Source organism: Gymnoscopelus braueri (genome assembly GCF_963280865.1).
Source record: "Gymnoscopelus braueri genome assembly, contig: SCAFFOLD_248, whole genome shotgun sequence".
Classification (NCBI taxonomy): Eukaryota; Metazoa; Chordata; class Actinopteri; order Myctophiformes; family Myctophidae; genus Gymnoscopelus; species Gymnoscopelus braueri.
In genome coordinates this window covers 45936-68725 of record NW_027660985.1, presented here as the reverse complement: position 1 = coordinate 68725, position 22790 = coordinate 45936, and the positions used below count along the sequence as shown (strand labels likewise).

Sequence of the window (22790 nt, the reverse complement as noted above, 5' to 3'; positions counted from 1 at the left end):
ATTCAATCAACCAGCCTTTTCAGGTTGGTGAAGTTGAGAAGTAAACATTTTAATTCAAACATTTTGTTGTCCCTGAAAACAACAAAACTATGGAGCTTGCACAAAACTTTAACCCAGTGATTTTACCTGTAAACCTGTGATGTGACAATTTTGATTTTAATGTTGATTTCACAAAGATTAGGCCTACTGGCTATTGAAAGTTATGACTGGAATTTATGTAGAGTTTACCAGAGATGTTAATGGAAACAAATCATTCAAACCCAACAAAACTGTCCCGGACTGCTGGTGTTGCGGTCCGGGCACCTTTCTTCTTGTCACTCTCCATCTCTCTCTCCCCATTTCCTGTCAGCCTACTGTCCTATCTATAATAAAGGCATAAAAACCAAAACAATATATAAAAAACTAAAAAAAACTAAACAACAAGACTAACAAAGTATTGGACCAGCACAACCAATTAATCAATTATTCAACAAAGAGGAGCTAGCCTTAACATTAAACCCAGCATTAAACCTCCAAATGTCTTAAATATATTTATAATATGGAATAAATGCATTAAGACTCAGGAGATTTTCAACCACTTAATCTTAATGTTATTGTTCATATACAAAATCTTATAACTCTGCCCTTCACACAGAGAACAATGTAACCTGACAGGTTAGAACACTTTGACGTCAGATGTTTTTCAGAGTTTTGTTGAATAAGTTAATGACAACACCCTCAGATGAACATAGACACTCTGGATTGTGGAAGGTGGATAAGCAGCGTCTTTTCTTTGAACGTCACCTCTGCAGATGAAGGTAAAATGTCTCTGACTTTATCTATATGTGAATTCACCAGGACCCTAGAAGCCAATAAATTTGTTTGAGGTGATATGTTTGAGATATAATATGACTGTAGAAATACTTATGAGACAACTGTTATATTATTTTAAAATACATATTTAATATTTACAGACTAGATTAACAAATTAAATTACAGCGCGGCCAATCCTCAACGCCCAAAACTAAGTCAGCTTTTTGTGATTCCCGCCTTATTGGTATTCACCTCAGACAGTGTTGAGTCGGCAGAAGTGGGCTTGAGCCCTGTGAGGCTCGTCCGAGTGAGATGTCAGCTGAGCGAATGCCTGCACTGACCCCGCCTTGTTGTCAATGTTTTTAACCTTGGTGTTAATGTGTTTAATTTAATTATCGTTGATTAGTCACCTTTACAACGAGGTACTGTATAAGTTGTAAGGATTGTCCAATCGTAGAATGAGCAACACAGCTAAACATGCTTCTGTTGGTATTCACTCTCGTTTTGAGCAACTTGCCAGCACACACACTTGCTGCAGGTGTGTGCCAGTCACAGGCGTGTGACTGGCACGATCCTTACAAGTTACACTTTGTTGAAAAGGTGACTAATCAACAATAAAAATGGGTAGCACTTTATATTAACTATACACTATAAAGCATTAGTTAAGCATTAGTTAATGCTTAATTCATCATGAACTCATCATTAGTAAAGCATTATTCATACATTACTAAGCATTAGTAAACGAGGTTATAAATGTTGAAACTATACACTATTAAGTATTAGTTAAGCATTAGTAAAAACACTTAATTCATCATTAATGAATCATTTGTATAGCATTATTCATACATTACTAAGCATGAGTAAACACAGTTATAAACCTTTCAACTATACACAATTTTCAATTAGTTAAACATTAGTAAGTACTTAATTCATAATGAATTCCTCATTTATATAGCAATTAAGTACTTAATTCATCATGAATTCATCATTTATATAGCATTAATAATACATTAAAAAGCGTTTGTAAACACAGTCATAAGCGTTTTATTGCCCATTGATAACCTAATCTTTAATGTGCTTAATGATTGTATTCTCACACTTTGTAAATGATAGATTCAACATTTATAAATAGGTATTATATCAATTTACAAACCAGTTATTTATGAGTTGTTAATGGTTCATACGATCATTTAGAAAGTCTAAGTAAACACCATATACAAACCACTTGGATGTATATTTATGCGGACATTTGTACATGGTTAGTGAGTGTGTTAATAAATGTCTTATAAACACTTATTCATACTCAATTAATGATTTATTAAGGTAGTTACTACTTGTTAGTTAAGTATTTTGCGTGAGCCCATCTAAAGTGAGGACTATCTATGCCTTATAAAGCATTTATAAATGAGATAGCGTGAGCCCATCTAAAGTGAGGACTATCTATGCCTTATAAAGCATTTATAAATGAGATAGAAGCAGTGATATAGAAAGTGCCAATATTTATTGCAACAATTGAGACAGAACATGTCGTGCAGTGTAAAAATAAAATTAACATTCTTGTGCTGTATGAAAATAAACAAACAATATGCAATGCTATAAACATGTACACATGGCTGATAAATTAAATAAACATTTTACTTCATGAAAATAAACAATAAACACTCTGCTATGCTATAAACATGTAAACATGGCTGATAAATTAAATAAACATTTTACTTCATGAAAATAAACAATAAACACTCTGCTATGCTACAAACATGTAAACATGGCTGATAAATTAAATAAACATTGTACTTTATGAAAATAAACGATAAACAATCTGCTATGCTACAAACAAACATGGCTGATAAATGTAATTAACATTCTTGTACTGTATGAAAAGAAAAACATTCTGTGTTCTGCCTTCACTATGCATATAGCCACCCTTGCAGAGCTAGGCAGACAGTTCAGGAAGTAAAAAAAAATAAAAATCTGTTTGGAGGCAAAGTCTTGTTTTGGGTTTCTTCTTTAAATTATCTTCTTTGGTTTTTCTTATTTGTAGAACAGCAATGACATGGAAAACACAGTGAATGGATTTGTTAAAATGTGTACTGAATAATGTTTTCCACAGTAAATATTTTAACTTTTTAACAATGCTTTTAAAGAAATGAATTAACTTGCAAACATGAATTAAGCAGCTAAACATTCACACAGTTGCAATGATATGAAATTAACATGTACATAAACACATCCTTGGTTGTGCTGGAAATAATAATATGCAAATATCTCCCAATATGCACAAATAAATCACTTGAGTGAAAATAAAAACACAACATTGCTCCCTATAATGGCATTACAGCATTAGCTCAGAGCAGAATAGCCTATAAGCTAACATGATACACAGCAGCCTGCAGCCTAATGGCTAACAGGCTAACAGGCTAGGCCATATGACTGTTACTGATTAGCATCAAACATGACGTTTTTACCACAGACAGAATACACAGTTGGGCTGTGAAAAAGGTTCTAGCAATCATGTTTCATCATTACTGAGACAATACATCACAAGGCCAGTACTTACAGACACAGCTGCACATAGCTTTGCTCTATGCTAAACAGGAAGTGAATGCATACTGCAGGTGTTGCCAGATTTTGCAAAAAAAAACAAGCGGCCAGGTCTATTTTTCCTTTCCATGAACATTTTTGGGAACCACTGGTTTAAAAAAAACACTAGAAAGTAAGCCCAATGAAGCAACTACACTTTTAAAAAAAAGCCCCAAATTGTTTATTATAAGCAGACGTGGCAACACTGGTAAACAGGAAACTCATTGATATCCCCTACCTGGCCACGCCCACAGTGGGCAGGTAGGTGGACAATGTTATAAAATGTAATAAACAATTTGGGGCTTATTTTTTAAGTGTAGTTGCTTAATTGGGCTTGCTTTCTAATGTTTTTTTTTAAACCAGTGGTTCCCACATTTTTTCATGAAAATATTTTACTTTTTTTCCCAATATGTTTTTGAAAATAACAGATCTACAAGCTCACAACGTGTCATGATGTGACACATTGTGTGCTTGTTGATCTGCTATTTTCAAATGGCCGATAGCTGGTAAAACTGAGCCTAGTTGCTTGCTTCTTTTGGGCTTGTTTTCAAAGACCTGGCCGCTTGTTTTTTTTTTGCAAAATCTGGCAACACCTGCAGTATGCATTCACTTCCTGTTTAGCATAGAGCAAAGCTATGTGCAGCTGTGTCTGTAAGTACTGGCCTTGTGATGTATTGTCTCAGTAATGATGAAACATGATTGCTAGAACCTTTTTCACAGCCCAACTGTGTATTCTGTCTGTGGTAAAAACGTCATGTTTGTTGCTTATCAGTAACAGTCATATGGCCTAGCCTGTTAGCCTGTTAGCCATTAGGCTGCAGTGTATCATGTTAGCTTATAGGCTATTCTGCTCTGAGCTAATGCTGTAATGCCATTATAGGGAGCAATGTTGTGTTTTTATTTTCACTCAAGTGATTTATTTGTGCATATTGGGAGAGATTTGCATATTATTATTTCCAGCAAAATCAGGGATGTGTTTATGTACATGTTAATTTCATATCATTACAACTGTGTGAATGTTTAGCTGCTTAATTCATGTTTGCAAGTTAATTCATTTCTTTAAAAGCATTGTTAAAAAGTTAAAATATACTGTGGAAAACATTATTCAGTACACATTTTAACAAATCCATTCACTGTGTTTTCCATGTCATTGCTGTTCTACAAATAAGAAAAACCAAAGAAGATAATTTAAAGAAGAAACCCAAAACAAGACTTTGCCTCCAAACAGATTTTTATTTTTTTTACTTCCTGAACTGTCTGCCTAGCTCTGCAAGGGTGGCTATATGCATAGTGAAGGCAGAACACAGAATGTTTTTCTTTTCATACAGTACAAGAATGTTAATTACATTTTTCAGCCATGTTTACAAGTTCATAGTATAGCAGATTTTTTATTGTTTATTTTCATAAAGTTAGTAAAATGTTTATTTAATTTATCAGCCATATGTTTACATGTTTGTAGCATAGCAGATTGTTTAACGTTTATTTTCATAAAGTACAATATTACATGTTTACAGCATAGCAGATTGTTTATTGTTTATTTTCATGAAGTAAAATGTTTATTTAATTTATCAGCCATGTGTACATGTTTATAGCATGGCATATTGTTTGTTTATTTTCTTTCAGCACAAGAATGTTCATTTTATTTTTACACTGCACGGGCCATGTTCTGTCTCAATTGTTGCAATAAATATTGGCACTTTCTATATCACTGCTTCTATCTTATTTATAAATGCTTTATAAGGCATAGATAGTCCTCACTTTAGATGGGCTCACGCTATCTCATTTATAAATGCTTTATAAGGCATAGATAGTCCTCACTTTAGATGGGCTCACGCAAAATACTTAACTAACAAGTAGTAACTACCTTAATAAATCATTCATTGAGTATGAATAAGTGTTTATAAGACATTTATTAACACACTCAATAACCATGTACAAATGTCCGCATAAATATACAACCAAGTGGTTTGTAAATGGTGTTTACTTAGACTTTCTAAATGATCGTATGAACCATTAACAACTCATAAATAACTGGTTTGTAAATTGATATAATACCTATTTATAAATGTTGAATTGATTGAATATTTTTTTTGATTGAATATTTTATTAGGCAAAAAATGTAAAACAGCACAGTTACATTTAAAATACTTTGTCTAACAGGTCCGTTCATAAAAGTCCTTGCGGACTTGTTTCCAATGAGGGCCTTGGTATTTAATTCATAGGCATATATAGTGGCACCACAGTTCAAATATCATTACAAAATAAACAGCCAAAAACAATATATAACACTATGTACGAATCTATCATTTACAATGTATGAGAATACAATCATTAAGCACATTAAAGATTAGGTTATCAATGGGCAATAACACGCTTATAACTGTGTTTACAAACGCTTATTAATGTATTATTAATGCTATATAAATGATGAATTCATGATGAATAAAGTACTTACTTGCTATGTAAATGATGAATTCATGATGACGTAAATACTTAATAATGCTTAACTAATTGTAAATCGTGTTTAGTTGAAAGGTTTATAACTGTGTTTACTAATGCTTAGTAATGTATGAATAATGCTATACAAATGATGAATTAATGATGGATTAAGTGTTTTGCTAGTGCTTAACTAATACTTAATAGTGTATAGTTGCAACATTTATAACTGTGTTTACTAATGCTTAGTAATGTATGAATAATGCTTTACTAATGATGAGTTCATGAGGAATTAAGCATTTACTAATGCTTAACTAATGCTTTATAGTGTATAGTTATTATAAAGTGCTACCTAAAAATGCTATAAAATACAATACCAATTGGCATTATTGAAGGGGAGAAATAATTGACTGTTAAGTTTCTGAACTTTTCCTGGGGAGTTTACATGATCGTATTTGTTGTATTTGGCCATTTGGTCAAGTACCGCCCTGTGTCAGAATGTGTAGAACAGAAATGGTTGTGTGTCTCAGCAGAACCCTGGGTAAAGCCCTATAAAAGTAAAACAAATATGACTTACAGGTTGTGGCTTTAATTAGTACAGGATGACGTGATTGTAGTCGGTCTGTGGTGGATAAATAGACCTAAATCACATACATGGGTTCTTTCACCTTTGTGTTTTTTTGATGGATTGGACTGGACTGTCAGTGTGTCAGTGTTGTGCTAGAAGGAAAGTGTCTGTGCTGTTCCTTTAATAAAGAAAAATGTTTTAAGTCTGTTTACACAAACATGATAAAGTCTTTTACTAAATGGATTTGATGTTATAAGACAATATTTTCTGAGTTGTTGTATATTGCAGACAGATAGATCTTGATCATATGACTAGAGATAATGTGTACTGGTTTGCATGAGATTTTGACAAAAATTGGTGCTATAACAGGCCGATTTAAAAAAAATTGGAGTTTCTTTCTTTGCCTACTGGGAGTGTGCATGCAAAGTGTCTTGCCGATCGGTCCAGTCTTGCCCATGATTTGCTGTTCACAAACAGACAGACAGACAGTCAAGACAGAGACTCACAAAAGTAAAAATATAATCCCTCGCCTTTGGCCATTCTGGCCTTGCGACGATAATACATTTGAGAAATCATTAAAAAAAAAACATTTCGAAATTGTGCCCAAAAGCGGTGCCAGACGCTTCTTGTGCGTTTTTATGCATGCATGTTTGCATGCCTGTATGAGTATGGCATAAACAGCCGTGATTTCCGTGATTGCAAAACAAAGCTGCACCGAATTACACGTACTGTATATAACACAAATATAAGGCACAGTGCACCACTCACACATGTGCCACTTAAAGACATGCACACACACACACACACACTGGCTGGTGCTGCACATTGACATCCTCAAGCACACACTAACGGGTGTCCCATACAGGCCCCCACTTGATATTGATTAAGAAACTGATTACAAACAGGACTACAGTGCCACTTAAGAAGATAATAAGGGAGCAAATACAAATTATAGCAGAGAGTGAGAGAACGGACATAATAATAGTTGGCGAAATGGCAACTTCACATGTTCAGTTGTGGTCAGGTCAGGTTGTGCATAAAACTTTTATTTATTTTTTTGGAGCCTGAGGCTCGGCCTGGCCTGACTAACTAGCATACATTTCAGGCCCGGCACGTAAACGTCGGGTTGGGTCTGGTCGGGTTCGGGCAGAATTTGATAACCAATGAGGGGGCATAAGGCAGTAGGGACTAGGGAGTCAGTAATAAGGCAGTAATGAGGCAGTCCACAGCTTGGGACTCAGGAGGGAGAAGCGTCTACAACACAAGCCTGATATGCCAAGTGTTGTTGGCAGTGTTGCCAAATCTGCTTATCTCACTAAACAATTGGAGAAGGTAGGAGCAGAGTTTGTTTGTGGCATGTGTGTGCCATTATAGGCTTCTCCTATCTACTAGCAGACCACTTGTCCAATTGCCTCTAAACCAGCAAAAGGTCCCAATTATTACCCTTTTCTGAACATCGTATCCAAAAAGTTGTAGTCCAGCAAGCGTACAGATGTCTGTGATATTTGCAGAAAGGAAAATCTAATCGACGGGTTGAAACAACCATTTAAATCGCTTATTTAGTCAGCCTGTACATATTTTCCCATAATTGTGCACTCTTTTCAAATAGCCGATGAAAATCTTGATGCTATATTAACTGTTTTTGCTGTGTGTGTGTGTGTGTGTGCGTGTGTGTGTGTGTGTGCTGTAATAGAATAATAATATTCCATTCAGGTGAAGTTTTTGATCATTTATTAGGAAGATTCAGGCAGAGAGCAACAGCATACAGATCATTCAGAGCCAGGCCTCCTGGCCTGACCAACAGCCCATTCGGGGCACAAGCCTCTCAAACCTCCTCTACCACAGTTCTTTATACTCCACATTGTACCAAAGAGGCTTTTCTAAATGGTCTTATAAGGTATGGACTAAATATAAGAGAGACACAACCATGGCTACACAAATACACATAGCTGAGACAGTGACAGTAGCATGAAGGATTCAGATCAGCTGTTCCATTTACAGCTGTAGGTGAGTTACATTTAGCACATTCATGTGTAGAGTGGTTGACTAAAGACCCCTGCTGTGAGTTTAAACCTTCTTAGTTCAGATAAAGTTAGATAGTACAGAAATGATAGAAGAACAGGTTGGCATTCTAATTTATCCATTACATTCCAGAGTTTTTTCTTTTTGTACATGAATAATCATATTCATGTACATACGACAGGTGATTTATAGAATGCCAAATCAATAGACATTTTCCTACCTACATGTTGATATAGCTATATATTTACTCAACCATTTTTGTAGAGCTCTCTCTCTCTCTCATTTTCTAGAATTTAGTATATGTGAAATCTTTTATCTGGTTGGACATTAAATCTCTGTTTTTCAAGGCAAAGGGCCCTTAGCACGCTGGCTAATTGGGGCGATACGCGTGTCTAAACACTTCTCTCCCTTCTAAACGTTAAAAGGCCAGAGACTATGCAGTCAAAACAAATATTTCCACATTTATGGCCAATGCCCAGTTGACTAATTTTTTCTTTTAGATATCAGCTTTTATCTAAAATTCCTATATTAATTTATTCAGATAAATATCAAACATATCACATGAAACATATTACAGACTAATAGACCTGGTTGTTTTAGGTTTGAAAGCCTCTCACTCATAATGTCAAATCTATCTCTGTTTGTATGTTAAATCTCTGTTTCTCAAGACTGAGGGCTCCATACAGATTCATTTACCAATTCGGACCGCCTTTCACGGATTGATTTTGACACGACCTAATTTGGCTTCCACCAACTTTGCACCGGAGTACAGGTATTTTCCGAATTTCACGGAGGGCTCGTCTTCCACGACCTAATTTCCTAATTTGGCTTTCACCAACTTTGCACCGGAGTACAGGTATTTTCCGAATTTCACGGAGGGCTCGTCTTCCACGACCTAATTTCCTAATTTGGCTTTCACCAACTTTGCACCGGAGTACACTTATTTTCCGAATTTCACGGAGGGCTCGCTTTTCACGACCTAATTTATCTCACCCCAGACGTTGATATGCCAGAGATTAGGCAGTATGAACAAATATTTTCAGTTAGATATTGAATATAGTTTTCCAGTCTTCCTGGCTCTTTCCTCCATCTTCACTTGGCGTACGGGTCCATTTGGTTATGTCTCTGACAGCGATCTCCACTTTGCTAGTGGTTCCAGTAGTGTCTCTCACGTGCAGCATGTCTCTCTGTGGCAGTGATCTCCCTTGGGCTGGTGGGTCCCAGTTCAGTGGCTCTCAAATGCTCTCTGTGGCTCTCTGTGCCTTGTCCTCCTGCTGTGGCAAAGTCTCTTGTTGTTTGTATGGTGTCGATTTCGTCACCTCTGCTGCTGCATGGTGACATTGTTGGTGCTGCTCTCATTGCTGGTGACCATGCATGCTCTGTGGAAAACGCATGCTCTGCTCCTTCCCTCTGTGGCTTGAAGCTTGTGGTTTCCTTGTTGTCATCACAGACAGAATAGATCGGTCTGCAAGGTTCCAATCGTGTAGACCTTGTTGAAGATCATCAGAAGTTGATTCTGCATAGCTTGCTTCTGTGGCGGTCTCCTCTTTGTCCTCCATCGTCTGGATGTGGTCCGGATCTGCTTTGAGAAAATCTTCTCCCCAAAAAGTCCTTCACCCTTAAGTTCTTTTGATCAAGTATCCATAATCATAATTAGTTATGAAATATGAAATATTGATCCTGCCGACAACGCCAAATGTAATAGAATAATAATATTCCATTCAGGTGAAGTTTTTGATCATTTATTAGGAAGATTCAGGCAGAGAGCAACAGCATACAGATCATTCAGAGCCAGGCCTCCTGGCCTGACCAACAGCCCATTCGGGGCACAAGCCTCTCAAACCTCCTCTACCACAGTTCTTTATACTCCACATTGTACCAAAGAGGCTTTTCTAAATGGTCTTATAAGGTATGGACTAAATATAAGAGAGACACAACCATGGCTACACAAATACACATAGCTGAGACAGTGACAGTAGCATGAAGGATTCAGATCAGCTGTTCCATTTACAGCTGTAGGTGAGTTACATTTAGCACATTCATGTGTAGAGTGGTTGACTAAAGACCCCTGCTGTGAGTTTAAACCTTCTTAGTTCAGATAAAGTTAGATAGTACAGAAATGATAGAAGAACAGGTTGGCATTCTAATTTATCCATTACAGTGCGTGTGCGTGTGCATGTGCGTGTGCGTGTGTGTGCACACGCTCATGTGGCCCATAGTCGCTTTCGTAGACCTGACCGCTTGTTTCTCGTGCAAAATTTGGCAACAATGTTGTATAGGCAAGGGAATCCTTGATTGACAACAACTACATGGTGCTCTCAACCAATTGATCTAGCCAGGTGGAAGGACATTGAGGTGGGTCTGGGTCGGGCTCCCCCCAGGCTAGGCTAGGTTAAGTGGAAAAGAGTTCAAGGGAGAAAATTGTATTATAAATGAAACATTGGGATTATGGCATGATGTGATTAAAAAGTACACATTGACAGGTGACAGTAAACTCCTGAACTGGCCCTCTCAGACTTCAAAATTCAGACCTAGAGAGTCTGATAAGACGTATGAAAGATGGAGAGACAGGGGAATAACAGCTATATGTACACTTATAGAGGAACAACACTTCAAATCATCGAACAACTTAAGAGGGAGTTTGATTTGGAAAATGGTGATTTATTCACATATTTGGAGACCCAGTCCCTTTTAGTAACAACCACTAGATGAGGGTCTCAATAAACTGTTTGATGACTGTTTGAACGATCCTGAAATATAAATGAAGTGATGAGAGGGTCTCACTCTACCATTTAATTACATTTTGGACAAGCTTGAAATATAAATATGAAGTGCTTCAGAATCAGGACCGAATCACACAACCTCCTTGCTCCCCACAATCCATATTTCAACTCTACTTAAAAAATAACTCTGTTTTATCTGTAACCATCTGTATCTTTCTTATTCAATGTAGTTACTGTGCACCATCTAGTCTAGTGGAAGTATTGTAAAACAACACTACCTGATCTCTGACGATAAACCATCCCAATGGAGACAGTGAGTGACTGTTTGTTGCCTATGTTTTGATAATCAGGAGCTTTTTATCCTGTCAGATGTATTTATGTTTTTATTTATTTACCTTTTATATTGTGACTAAGAGATCACTGAAGTAAATGTGAATCAATGGATGACAGAGTGAAGACATGTGACCAGGAGGGAGCTGTGTTTTCCTCAGTAGAGATCCTGGACACAATGGAGCAACTTCAACTTCCTGAAAAGTCAGATGAGGACTGTCCAGGTAACAATGACATTTGAAGATAGATAGATAGATAGGTAGAAAGAAAGAAAAGGATGAAATAGACTATATTATGTTTAAAGAATTTTCATTTCTAGTGACATTATTGAGACACATTATCAGAAAGACTTTGCTTTATTTCAGGAACAGTTAAATGTCATTTGTGTCAAGCTGTAATTATTGCATTTACTTTACTTTAGAGTTGTATTAACAGTTAACACTGATGATTGCATTATGCAGGTCCTTCAATGGTACCTGCAGTTCCTCCAGCTCAAGTCAAAGCCCAGAGTGGAGGCATAGTGATGTCTACCATCTCTGGTCACATTGGTATCAGCTCCACAGACAGAGACAGAGGTACATAATGTATTTATTACCAGGGAAATGTGGTATTTACTGGTAAGATATGAATGTAATTCTCTGCAGATAATGCGGCAAGAGACTGAGAAGACAGTGTACATTGAATATGTGTAATGGCAGCTTTTACATGTTACTTTATGTAAAATAAACAGATCAGGAAGATGCAGGACTCAGTTGTCAGGAACCAAACTCCATGTTTATTGTAGATCTCATCACAGCAGAGAGAGACTAGTGTCTCCCTCCAGGGCTTCCCCCATCCCTCCCAACACCAATGTCTTACACATATTTATACTGGCAGGATGGTACACAGAGGTATAACAACAGATGGACATTCCTTACATGGGCTTTATTCTATAACTGACTCACCCAGAGTCAGTATGTTTGAAATAGGTTTGCATGAGTCGACTGTTTGTAAAGGGAGATGAGTTTAACAAGGAAGAACAGGTGATGATTGTTGCATCTACTAATACATTCAATTAATCAATACCACAATGACTGTTATATGAATTTTATCCACTACATTCGACCCCTTAGGGCATAAATATAAAGTATTTATGTCCTATAAAAATAGAGAAAATTCATAGGATGACAGGACATTATGCTAATTCAATGGGATACAATCATGTACAAATATTCAAAACAAAACTGTATTGTTAGATACACGTGTGATGGCAGTGACAAGCAAGCATTGCGCATATGCTACTGGTCACGTATCCTCAAACAGTGTATTCAACAATTCTACAGTAATGGTTACAGAGAAAGTCAACACCAATAACCATTTTTTCCCCCACACTTCACTTCTTATGTATTTAAAAATCATAGGACCTTTTGGCATACTGTATCTTTGATAATGCTATGCTCTTTGACATTTGTTAAACAACTGATGCAGCTTGTAGATTTATACAATTTTTTGGAAATGTTATATCCGATCTGCAGCTTGTAGATCTGCCATTTTTGGGAAAGATTGCCATTGCTTCTTTTAAATACTATTATGGTGGTGTAGTTCCACACTACAAACCTCATAGCTTTATTGTATTACCTATTTAGTAGCTAGTTAAGACCTAAATGTACCCATCAGTTCACGTAATTGATCCTTTGAAAAATAGAACTATCTCGGCCTGTCACCGGTCTCTGTCTTAGACTCCATATGATCTTGTTGACATAAAAGTCCTCAATCGAAAATTAATTTAATTTAATTTAATACAATTTAAATAAAAACGTTCCCTTAATAAAAGTGTTCCCTTACCCCCCAAAGTTTGTGAGTAACTTTCACGGAATAATGGACTGACCAATGGTCAAATAATGGTCGGAAATAAATGTTCCCTTACCCCCCATAGTTTGTGAGTAACTTTCATAGAATAATGGACTGACCAATGGTTCTGCAGAAACCATCGACCGGACCCATGATCCGGAAAGCTGCACACAAACTTTTTGCTATACAGTAAAATGTAATACTCAACCGAGGTACAGTTTAACCTGTCTTTATACTATCTCCATCAATCACTCAAAAATTGCTGTAACAATTTGCTTGAAGTTCTAGCCTACGGATTATTACGGATTATTATTACATTTCTTAGTTCTTTTATTTTAAATTATATCAACACGTGGAATTTGCTACCGAATGGATTTTTCATCACGTATGGCATTATCAACACAGCATGGAATTTTCTTCACTCGGGCATTTTCACTACATGGAATAAAAAATATAGAATTATGTAAAATTTCTTGCCACATGGGAATTTGTCTACACGTGTGTTTATTTTAATCCGAGTTTTACTTAACATTTATCTAGCAAGAGCAGAATAAGTGGACTGGAGACAAATAAAATCTGTTTTAACTTCCTTGTAAAAAGGCCATCATAAATTACCCGTATCACATTATTGATTTAGTGCCTTGAAACACTACAATTTGAATAATTACTTTGATATATTTTAAAACTCAAATGTATTCCTGTTTCAGTGTTTGGTCTATCTCACTCACACACAGACACACACGGCCCCTATCACCTGCCACCCCCCTTCCACCCTGTCAGCTATTCTGGGGAGAGGAAAGAAAGTGGGGGAACCAGACTGATAAGTGAACTATTTAGTTCATGTGTGTGGAAATAGATTACAATACTGACTTACTCAAGTTCTATGACATTATTGTCTTTTCTTTTATGCATATTACCCCACCATTAAACAATATTGTTCTTACATTAATTAGTAGAATATAATTCTCAATTTTGGATCGGATTGTACTGCGATTTTTAAGGAAGTACCATTAAACAATATTTTTCTTACATTAATTTAGTAGAATATAATTTTCAATTTTGGATCGGATTGACTGCGATTTTTAAGGAAGTACCTCAAATAAATTCATTTTATCACTCACTATTTTTAGTATGACAATGAATAGAACTTGCAAAGTAAATTAAACCGTTCTAACTCAGGACATGAACCTTTTATGTGTGTGGCCTGCTCCGCATGTAGTAGATTGGTGCCTGTTGGATTAACATTGTCACCTGGTCCATCTTGCCAAGGAGTCCGCGGAGCCCGACGTGGGGCAAGGCAGTGGATGTGGTCCACCCCGTTGTGGATAGTTGGCCACAGCATTTCCACCTGGCCCCTAGTTGCATGGAACAGACCCTGCCCCATATTGTTCGTGATCCTGGTCTGGGTGCTGCTGGTGCAGCCATGCCCTCCTTTTGACAGGACACTCCCTCTCCATGTGGTCATCTGAGGCACAGTAATGACATAAGACCGCTATGTCATATGGCTCACTGTTTCCTCCTCTTCTTTGCCTCCATTCACGGCTCCTTTTGTTCCTATGTGACTCCTGATTTGGTTGCTGCTGCTGTTGTTCCCCCTGTGGTGGCTGCCGGTGGTTCTCATAGAACATCAACTGTGCTCTTTCCAATTTCTTCTTCCTCCCGTCTTCTTGTGAGAGCATGTGCCTCTCAGCGTGCAGTGCATGTCCCCACACCTCAGTGAGGTTCTGACTTTCCCATCCAATACAGGAAGTCATAACCCGGTTATGGATGGACGGGCGCAAGCCATTGATCACGGCAGTTTTTAACAAGTCACTGTAAGCCGGGTTGTCTAGTGTCACACCACAATGCTTCTGAAAGCAGTCCTCCATTCTATTTCTGTAGGCGTCACAGGTTTCATCAGCCCATTGCTTAGTGCTGTGAATTTTCGGCCAATCAGTGCATACTGGAAAGGCTGCTTTCACCCTATCAAAAAGACCATCTCGATTCTGCAGCTGTCCAGTGATGATGTCATCTCTTTCTCCAGTCACATCAAAGTTTCCCCTGAGACGTAGCCACCTTAATCCAAAGACTTTGTGAAATACTAATTCCAGCTCTCTTGCCGATGGCTCGTACATCTCAATCAAATCTAACACAGCCTCACACCAACGTACCACATAAATTCTGGGGTCTGGAAGGTCCTTTACAATGTCATTGAATTCATCAGGTGTCCAGTTTCGCTGAACATGTACTGTTGCAGAGTACGCATCTATCTCTGCTTGCTGTGCCCCAGCCCCCGGACGGGGATGAGGGTTTGGATATGGAATTAATGGAAATAGGTTACTTGGACAGAGCGTCGCTGTGACATCTGGGTGTTCCTTGGGTGTAGTAGCAGTCAGTTGTGTGTCTCTCCTGCAGTTTGGCTCCTTCTGCCTCACATTGTAGTCATCAGGAGAAGTATTGGCTTGTAGATCTGCTAATGTCACCATAGTTCTGTCAAGGTGTTCTCGCAGTAATGTCACTTCTTTCCGTTGGTCGTTGAGTTGTTCTTGCTGTAGCGTTGCGGCCCTCTTAGCTTTGTCACGCTGGTCATTGAGTTGTTGTTGCATTCTCTTCGCTTTGTCACGTTGATCTTCCAAGGCCTTCTGTTGGTCGTCGAGTTGTCGCTGCATTTTCTTTCTGCTCGGTTTTGCTCCCATCTTCTTAAGATTCTAACTGGAGTGTTTGCTATAACAGCAAAGCATCCACCCTGCTCACAGCGCCAATTGTAATGGCAGCTTTTACATGTTACTTTATGTAAAATAAACAGATCAGGAAGATGCAGGACTCAGTTGTCAGGAACCAAACTCCATGTTTATTGTAGATCTCATCACAGCAGAGAGAGACTAGTGTCTCCCTCCAGGGCTTCCCCCATCCCTCCCAACACAAATGTCTTACACATATTTATACTGGCAGGATGGTACACAGAGGTATAACAACAGATGGACATTCCTTACATGGGCTTTATTCTATAACTGACTCACCCAGAGTCAGTATGTTTGAAATAGGTTTGCATGAGTCGACTGTTTGTAAAGGGAGATGAGTTTAACAAGGAAGAACAGGTGATGATTGTTGCATCTACTAATACATTCAATTAATCAATACCACAATGACTGTTATATGAATTTTATCCACTACATTCGACCCCTTAGGGCATAAATATAAAGTATTTATGTCCTATAAAAATAGAGAAAATTCATAGGATGACAGGACATTATGCTAATTCAATGGGATACAATCATGTACAAATATTCAAAACAAAACTGTATTGTTAGATACACGTGTGATGGCAGTGACAAGCAAGCATTGCGCATATGCTACTGGTCACGTATCCTCAAACAGTGTATTCAACAATTCTACAGTAATGGTTACAGAGAAAGTCAACACCAATAACCATTTTTTCCCCCACACTTCACTTCTTATGTATTTAAAAATCATAGGACCTTTTGGCATACTGTATCTTTGATAATGCTATGCTCTTTGACATTTGTTAAACAACTGATGCAGCTTGTAGATTTATACAATTTTTTGGAAATGTTATATCCGATCTGCAGCTTGTAGATCTGCCATTTTTGGGAAAGATTGCCATTGCTTCTTTTAAATACTATTATGGTGGTGTAGTTCCACACTACAAACCTCATAGCTTTATTGTATTACCTATTTAGTAGCTAGTTAAGACCTAAATGTACCCATCAGTTCACGTAATTGATCCTTTGAAAAATAGAACTATCTCGGCCTGTCACCGGTCTCTGTCTTAGACTCCATATGATCTTGTTGACATAAAAGTCCTCAATCGAAAATTAATTTAATTTAATTTAATACAATTTAAATAAAAACGTTCCCTTAATAAAAGTGTTCCCTTACCCCCCAAAGTTTGTGAGTAACTTTCACGGAATAATGGACTGACCAATGGTCAAATAATGGTCGGAAATAAATGTTCCCTTACCCCCCATAGTTTGTGAGTAACTTTCATAGAATAATGGACTGACCAATGGTTCTGCAGAAACCATCGACCGGACCCATGATCCGGAAAGCTGCACACAAACTTTTTGCTATACAGTAAAATGTAATACTCAACCGAGGTACAGTTTAACCTGTCTTTATACTATCTCCATCAATCACTCAAAAATTGCTGTAACAATTTGCTTGAAGTTCTAGCCTACGGATTATTACGGATTATTATTACATTTCTTAGTTCTTTTATTTTAAATTATATCAACACGTGGAATTTGCTACCGAATGGATTTTTCATCACGTATGGCATTATCAACACAGCATGGAATTTTCTTCACTCGGGCATTTTCACTACATGGAATAAAAAATATAGAATTATGTAAAATTTCTTGCCACATGGGAATTTGTCTACACGTGTGTTTATTTTAATCCGAGTTTTACTTAACATTTATCTAGCAAGAGCAGAATAAGTGGACTGGAGACAAATAAAATCTGTTTTAACTTCCTTGTAAAAAGGCCATCATAAATTAACCGTATCACATTATTGATTTAGTGCCTTGAAACACTACAATTTGAATAATTACTTTGATATATTTTAAAACTCAAATGTATTCCTGTTTCAGTGTTTGGTCTATCTCACTCACACACAGACACACACGGCCCCTATCACCTGCCACCCCCCTTCCACCCTGTCAGCTATTCTGGGGAGAGGAAAGAAAGTGGGGGAACCAGACTGATAAGTGAACTATTTAGTTCATGTGTGTGGAAATAGATTACAATACTGACTTACTCAAGTTCTATGACATTATTGTCTTTTCTTTTATGCATATTACCCCACCATTAAACAATATTGTTCTTACATTAATTAGTAGAATATAATTCTCAATTTTGGATCGGATTGTACTGCGATTTTTAAGGAAGTACCATTAAACAATATTTTTCTTACATTAATTTAGTAGAATATAATTTTCAATTTTGGATCGGATTGACTGCGATTTTTAAGGAAGTACCTCAAATAAATTCATTTTATCACTCACTATTTTTAGTATGACAATGAATAGAACTTGCAAAGTAAATTAAACCGTTCTAACTCAGGACATGAACCTTTTATGTGTGTGGCCTGCTCCGCATGTAGTAGATTGGTGCCTGTTGGATTAACATTGTCACCTGGTCCATCTTGCCAAGGAGTCCGCGGAGCCCGACGTGGGGCAAGGCAGTGGATGTGGTCCACCCCGTTGTGGATAGTTGGCCACAGCATTTCCACCTGGCCCCTAGTTGCATGGAACAGACCCTGCCCCATATTGTTCGTGATCCTGGTCTGGGTGCTGCTGGTGCAGCCATGCCCTCCTTTTGACAGGACACTCCCTCTCCATGTGGTCATCTGAGGCACAGTAATGACATAAGAATGTCATATGGCTCACTGTTTCCTCCTCTTCTTTGCCTCCATTCACGGCTCCTTTTGTTCCTATGTGACTCCTGATTTGGTTGCTGCTGCTGTTGTTCCCCCTGTGGTGGCTGCCGGTGGTTCTCATAGAACATCAACTGTGCTCTTTCCAATTTCTTCTTCCTCCCGTCTTCTTGTGAGAGCATGTGCCTCTCAGCGTGCAGTGCATGTCCCCACACCTCAGTGAGGTTCTGACTTTCCCATCCAATACAGGAAGTCATAACCCGGTTATGGATGGACGGGCGCAAGCCATTGATCACGGCAGTTTTTAACAAGTCACTGTAAGCCGGGTTGTCTAGTGTCACACCACAATGCTTCTGAAAGCAGTCCTCCATTCTATTTCTGTAGGCGTCACAGGTTTCATCAGCCCATTGCTTAGTGCTGTGAATTTTCGGCCAATCAGTGCATACTGGAAAGGCTGCTTTCACCCTATCAAAAAGACCATCTCGATTCTGCAGCTGTCCAGTGATGATGTCATCTCTTTCTCCAGTCACATCAAAGTTTCCCCTGAGACGTAGCCACCTTAATCCAAAGACTTTGTGAAATACTAATTCCAGCTCTCTTGCCGATGGCTCGTACATCTCAATCAAATCTAACACAGCCTCACACCAACGTACCACATAAATTCTGGGGTCTGGAAGGTCCTTTACAATGTCATTGAATTCATCAGGTGTCCAGTTTCGCTGAACATGTACTGTTGCAGAGTACGCATCTATCTCTGCTTGCTGTGCCCCAGCCCCCGGACGGGGATGAGGGTTTGGATATGGAATTAATGGAAATAGGTTACTTGGACAGAGCGTCGCTGTGACATCTGGGTGTTCCTTGGGTGTAGTAGCAGTCAGTTGTGTGTCTCTCCTGCAGTTTGGCTCCTTCTGCCTCACATTGTAGTCATCAGGAGAAGTATTGGCTTGTAGATCTGCTAATGTCACCATAGTTCTGTCAAGGTGTTCTCGCAGTAATGTCACTTCTTTCCGTTGGTCGTTGAGTTGTTCTTGCTGTAGCGTTGCGGCCCTCTTAGCTTTGTCACGCTGGTCATTGAGTTGTTGTTGCATTCTCTTCGCTTTGTCACGTTGATCTTCCAAGGCCTTCTGTTGGTCGTCGAGTTGTCGCTGCATTTTCTTTCTGCTCGGTTTTGCTCCCATCTTCTTAAGATTCTAACTGGAGTGTTTGCTATAACAGCAAAGCATCCACCCTGCTCACAGCGCCAATTGTAATGGCAGCTTTTACATGTTACTTTATGTAAAATAAACAGATCAGGAAGATGCAGGACTCAGTTGTCAGGAACCAAACTCCATGTTTATTGTAGATCTCATCACAGCAGAGAGAGACTAGTGTCTCCCTCCAGGGCTTCCCCCATCCCTCCCAACACAAATGTCTTACACATATTTATACTGGCAGGATGGTACACAGAGGTATAACAACAGATGGACATTCCTTACATGGGCTTTATTCTATAACTGACTCACCCAGAGTCAGTATGTTTGAAATAGGTTTGCATGAGTCGACTGTTTGTAAAGGGAGATGAGTTTAACAAGGAAGAACAGGTGATGATTGTTGCATCTACTAATACATTCAATTAATCAATACCACAATGACTGTTATATGAATTTTATCCACTACATATGTCACGCTAGGCGACACTATTCATTCATTCGCAGGGAGATTTTTAGAGTTTCCTAAACGGATTATTTTCATTTGGATTAGTAAAATTGTCAACGGAGACAGAGGACGAGTGAAACTTTTGAGCGTTTCACTCGTAACGGACGTTATTCCAACGCACATGTAAACACAACGACGCAACCACCCGTACAAATGGAACCAAATGGACCCTTACGCCCCCCTTAAAGAAGCGATGTATCGAATAGTGAGGCAATAAAATTCTTGTTTCCCTGGGCAGCGCTGGTTAGCTGGGATCAATGCACTTTTAGACCAACATGTTTGTGCCAGCGTGGGAGATTAGATTTATTTCTTGATCAGCTCTTGTTTTGATTGTTTAGACATGATGTCATGGGCCGCTATACTCGATAACAGGCTCGACAAGTCCAAAGCGTATTGATACCCGGGTCTTGATAAATTCAGAACCGGGCTGGACTCGGACTCGGTTTTCGAGCTCCATCCCTACTTATGAATATGGTCAACTAAGTAGATTTTAAGTTGTTAACTTGAGAATCACCAACCCTTCTCATTTGTGTTTCACAATTACCACAACATGCCCTTACCGATGTCCTTTGCTCTTTGGTCCTTTAGAAACTCTTGCCGCTCAACAACGATTCAAGTCTAATCTGAGGGAGAAGTTTAAGGTTTTGTCCAGAAAACAAGGGAAAAAAACACTTCTGAATGACATTATCTCAGAGATCTACATCACAGAGATCTACATCACAGAGAGTGGGAGTGGGGAGGTCAATAAAGAACATGAGGTCAGACAGATTGAACCAGCATCCATGCAACCAGCAATACCAGAAAACATAATCAGATTTGAGGACCTGTTTAAAACATTACCTGGAGAAGATGACCCAATAAGAACAGTGATGACAAAGGGAGTGGCTGGCATCGGTAAAACAGTCTTAGCACATAAGTACGCTCTGGACTGGACAGAAGACAAAGCCAACCGGAATGTCCTCTCCATGTTTCCATTCACTTTCCGAGAGCTGAATAGGAAGAAGGACACAGTTTTCAGCATGTTGGAGCTTCTTCATCATTACTTTCCTGTAACCAAGGAAGCAGAAATCTGCAGCTCTGACGGGTCTGGAGTTGTGTTCATCTTGGATGGATTAGATGAAAGTCGGTTTCCTTTAGATTTCGAGAAAAACGAGATCTTGACCGATGTCGCAAAGCCAGCCTCCTTGGACGTGTTGTTGACAAACCTCATCAAGGGAGACCTGCTACCCTCTGCTCACATCTGGGTAACCACTCGACCTGCAGCAGCCGATCAGATACCTATTGATTATGTTGACAGGATGACAGAGGTGAGAGGCTTCACTGATGCTCAGAAGGAAGAGTATTTCATGAAGAGATTCAGTGATAAGAATGTGACCAAAACAATCTTCTCACAAATCAAGAAATCACAAAGCCTCTACATCTTGTGTCACATCCCACTCTTCTGTTCCATCATTGCTGCCGTTCTGGAGAATGTGTTAAGAAAAGGAGAACAGGACGAGAAAGGAGCAACACCAGAGTCCCTGACTCAGATGTTCATCCACTTCACCGCGCATCTGTCCAAAGATAATGATAAAAAGTATACCGACAGCACTAAGACCCGTTCTGATCCGAATCCACGGAATAGTGATGTCATCCTGTCTCTGGGAAAACTGGCTTTTGACCAACTGGAAAATGGCAACCAGATCTTCACTGAAGAAGACCTGAAAAGGTATGGCATTGATATCAGAGATGCCGCTGTGTGCTCAGGAGTTTTCACACAGATCTTGAAAGAGGAGCATGGGTTGTACGAGGACCAGACGTTCTGCTTTGTCCATCTGAGTGTTCAAGAGTTTCTGGCTGCTCTCTATGCCTTTGTGTCATTCATCAACAATGGTGACAACGTACTGTCAACCTCCAAGTTGTCAAAGCTATTTAGAGACAAGGAACATCACTTCTACCAGACTGCTATAGACAAGGCCTTAGATAGTCCCAAAGGACACCTGGACTTGTTCCTCCGTTTTCTGCTGGGCCTCTCATTGGAGATCAATCAAACTCTCTTACGACGACTGCTTGATGTGAAGACAGGAAATAGGTCTAACGCCAATAAGAAGACAATTGAGTACATCAAGGAGAAGATCAGGAAGAATCCCTCTCAAGAGAGAAGCATCAATCTGTTCCACTGTCTGAATGAGCTGAACGACCACTCTCTAGTGGAGGAGATCCAACAGTCCCTGAGTTCAGGAAGTCTCTCCACAGACAAGCTCTCTCCTGCTCAGTGGTCAGCTCTGGTCTTCATCTTGCTGTCATCAGGAAAAGAACTGGATGTGTTTGACCTGAAGAAATACTCTGCTTCAGAGGAGTGTCTTCTGAGGCTGTTGCCAGTGGTCAAAGCCTCCAACAGAGCCCAGTAGGTGCACTGATAATAACTGGTTAGATTCAAGATTATGTTATTTATTTT

At 38.7% G+C, this 22790-nt stretch overlaps 1 protein-coding gene across 3 annotated transcripts in view; it reads left to right on the top strand.

Moving 5' to 3' along the window:
• Positions 1 to 657: 657 nt before the first annotated feature.
• The window catches only part of LOC308080993 (protein NLRC3-like), a 42731-nt gene continuing 20598 nt past the window's right edge, over positions 658 to 22790 (top strand). The window contains exons 1-5 of one of the 3 annotated variants that reach the window (XM_080457395.1): positions 658 to 797; positions 11352 to 11434; positions 11572 to 11675; positions 11913 to 12026; positions 20942 to 22739. In XM_080457395.1, the coding sequence (XP_080313521.1) occupies positions 11630 to 11675; positions 11913 to 12026; positions 20942 to 22739 (1958 nt within the window). In that variant the 5' untranslated portion in view covers positions 658 to 797; positions 11352 to 11434; positions 11572 to 11629. Of the gene's footprint in view, positions 798 to 11351; positions 11435 to 11535; positions 11676 to 11912; positions 12027 to 20941; positions 22740 to 22790 lie in introns of all 3 variants that reach the window. The other 2 variants (XM_080457394.1, XM_080457396.1) reach the window with 2 other exon arrangements.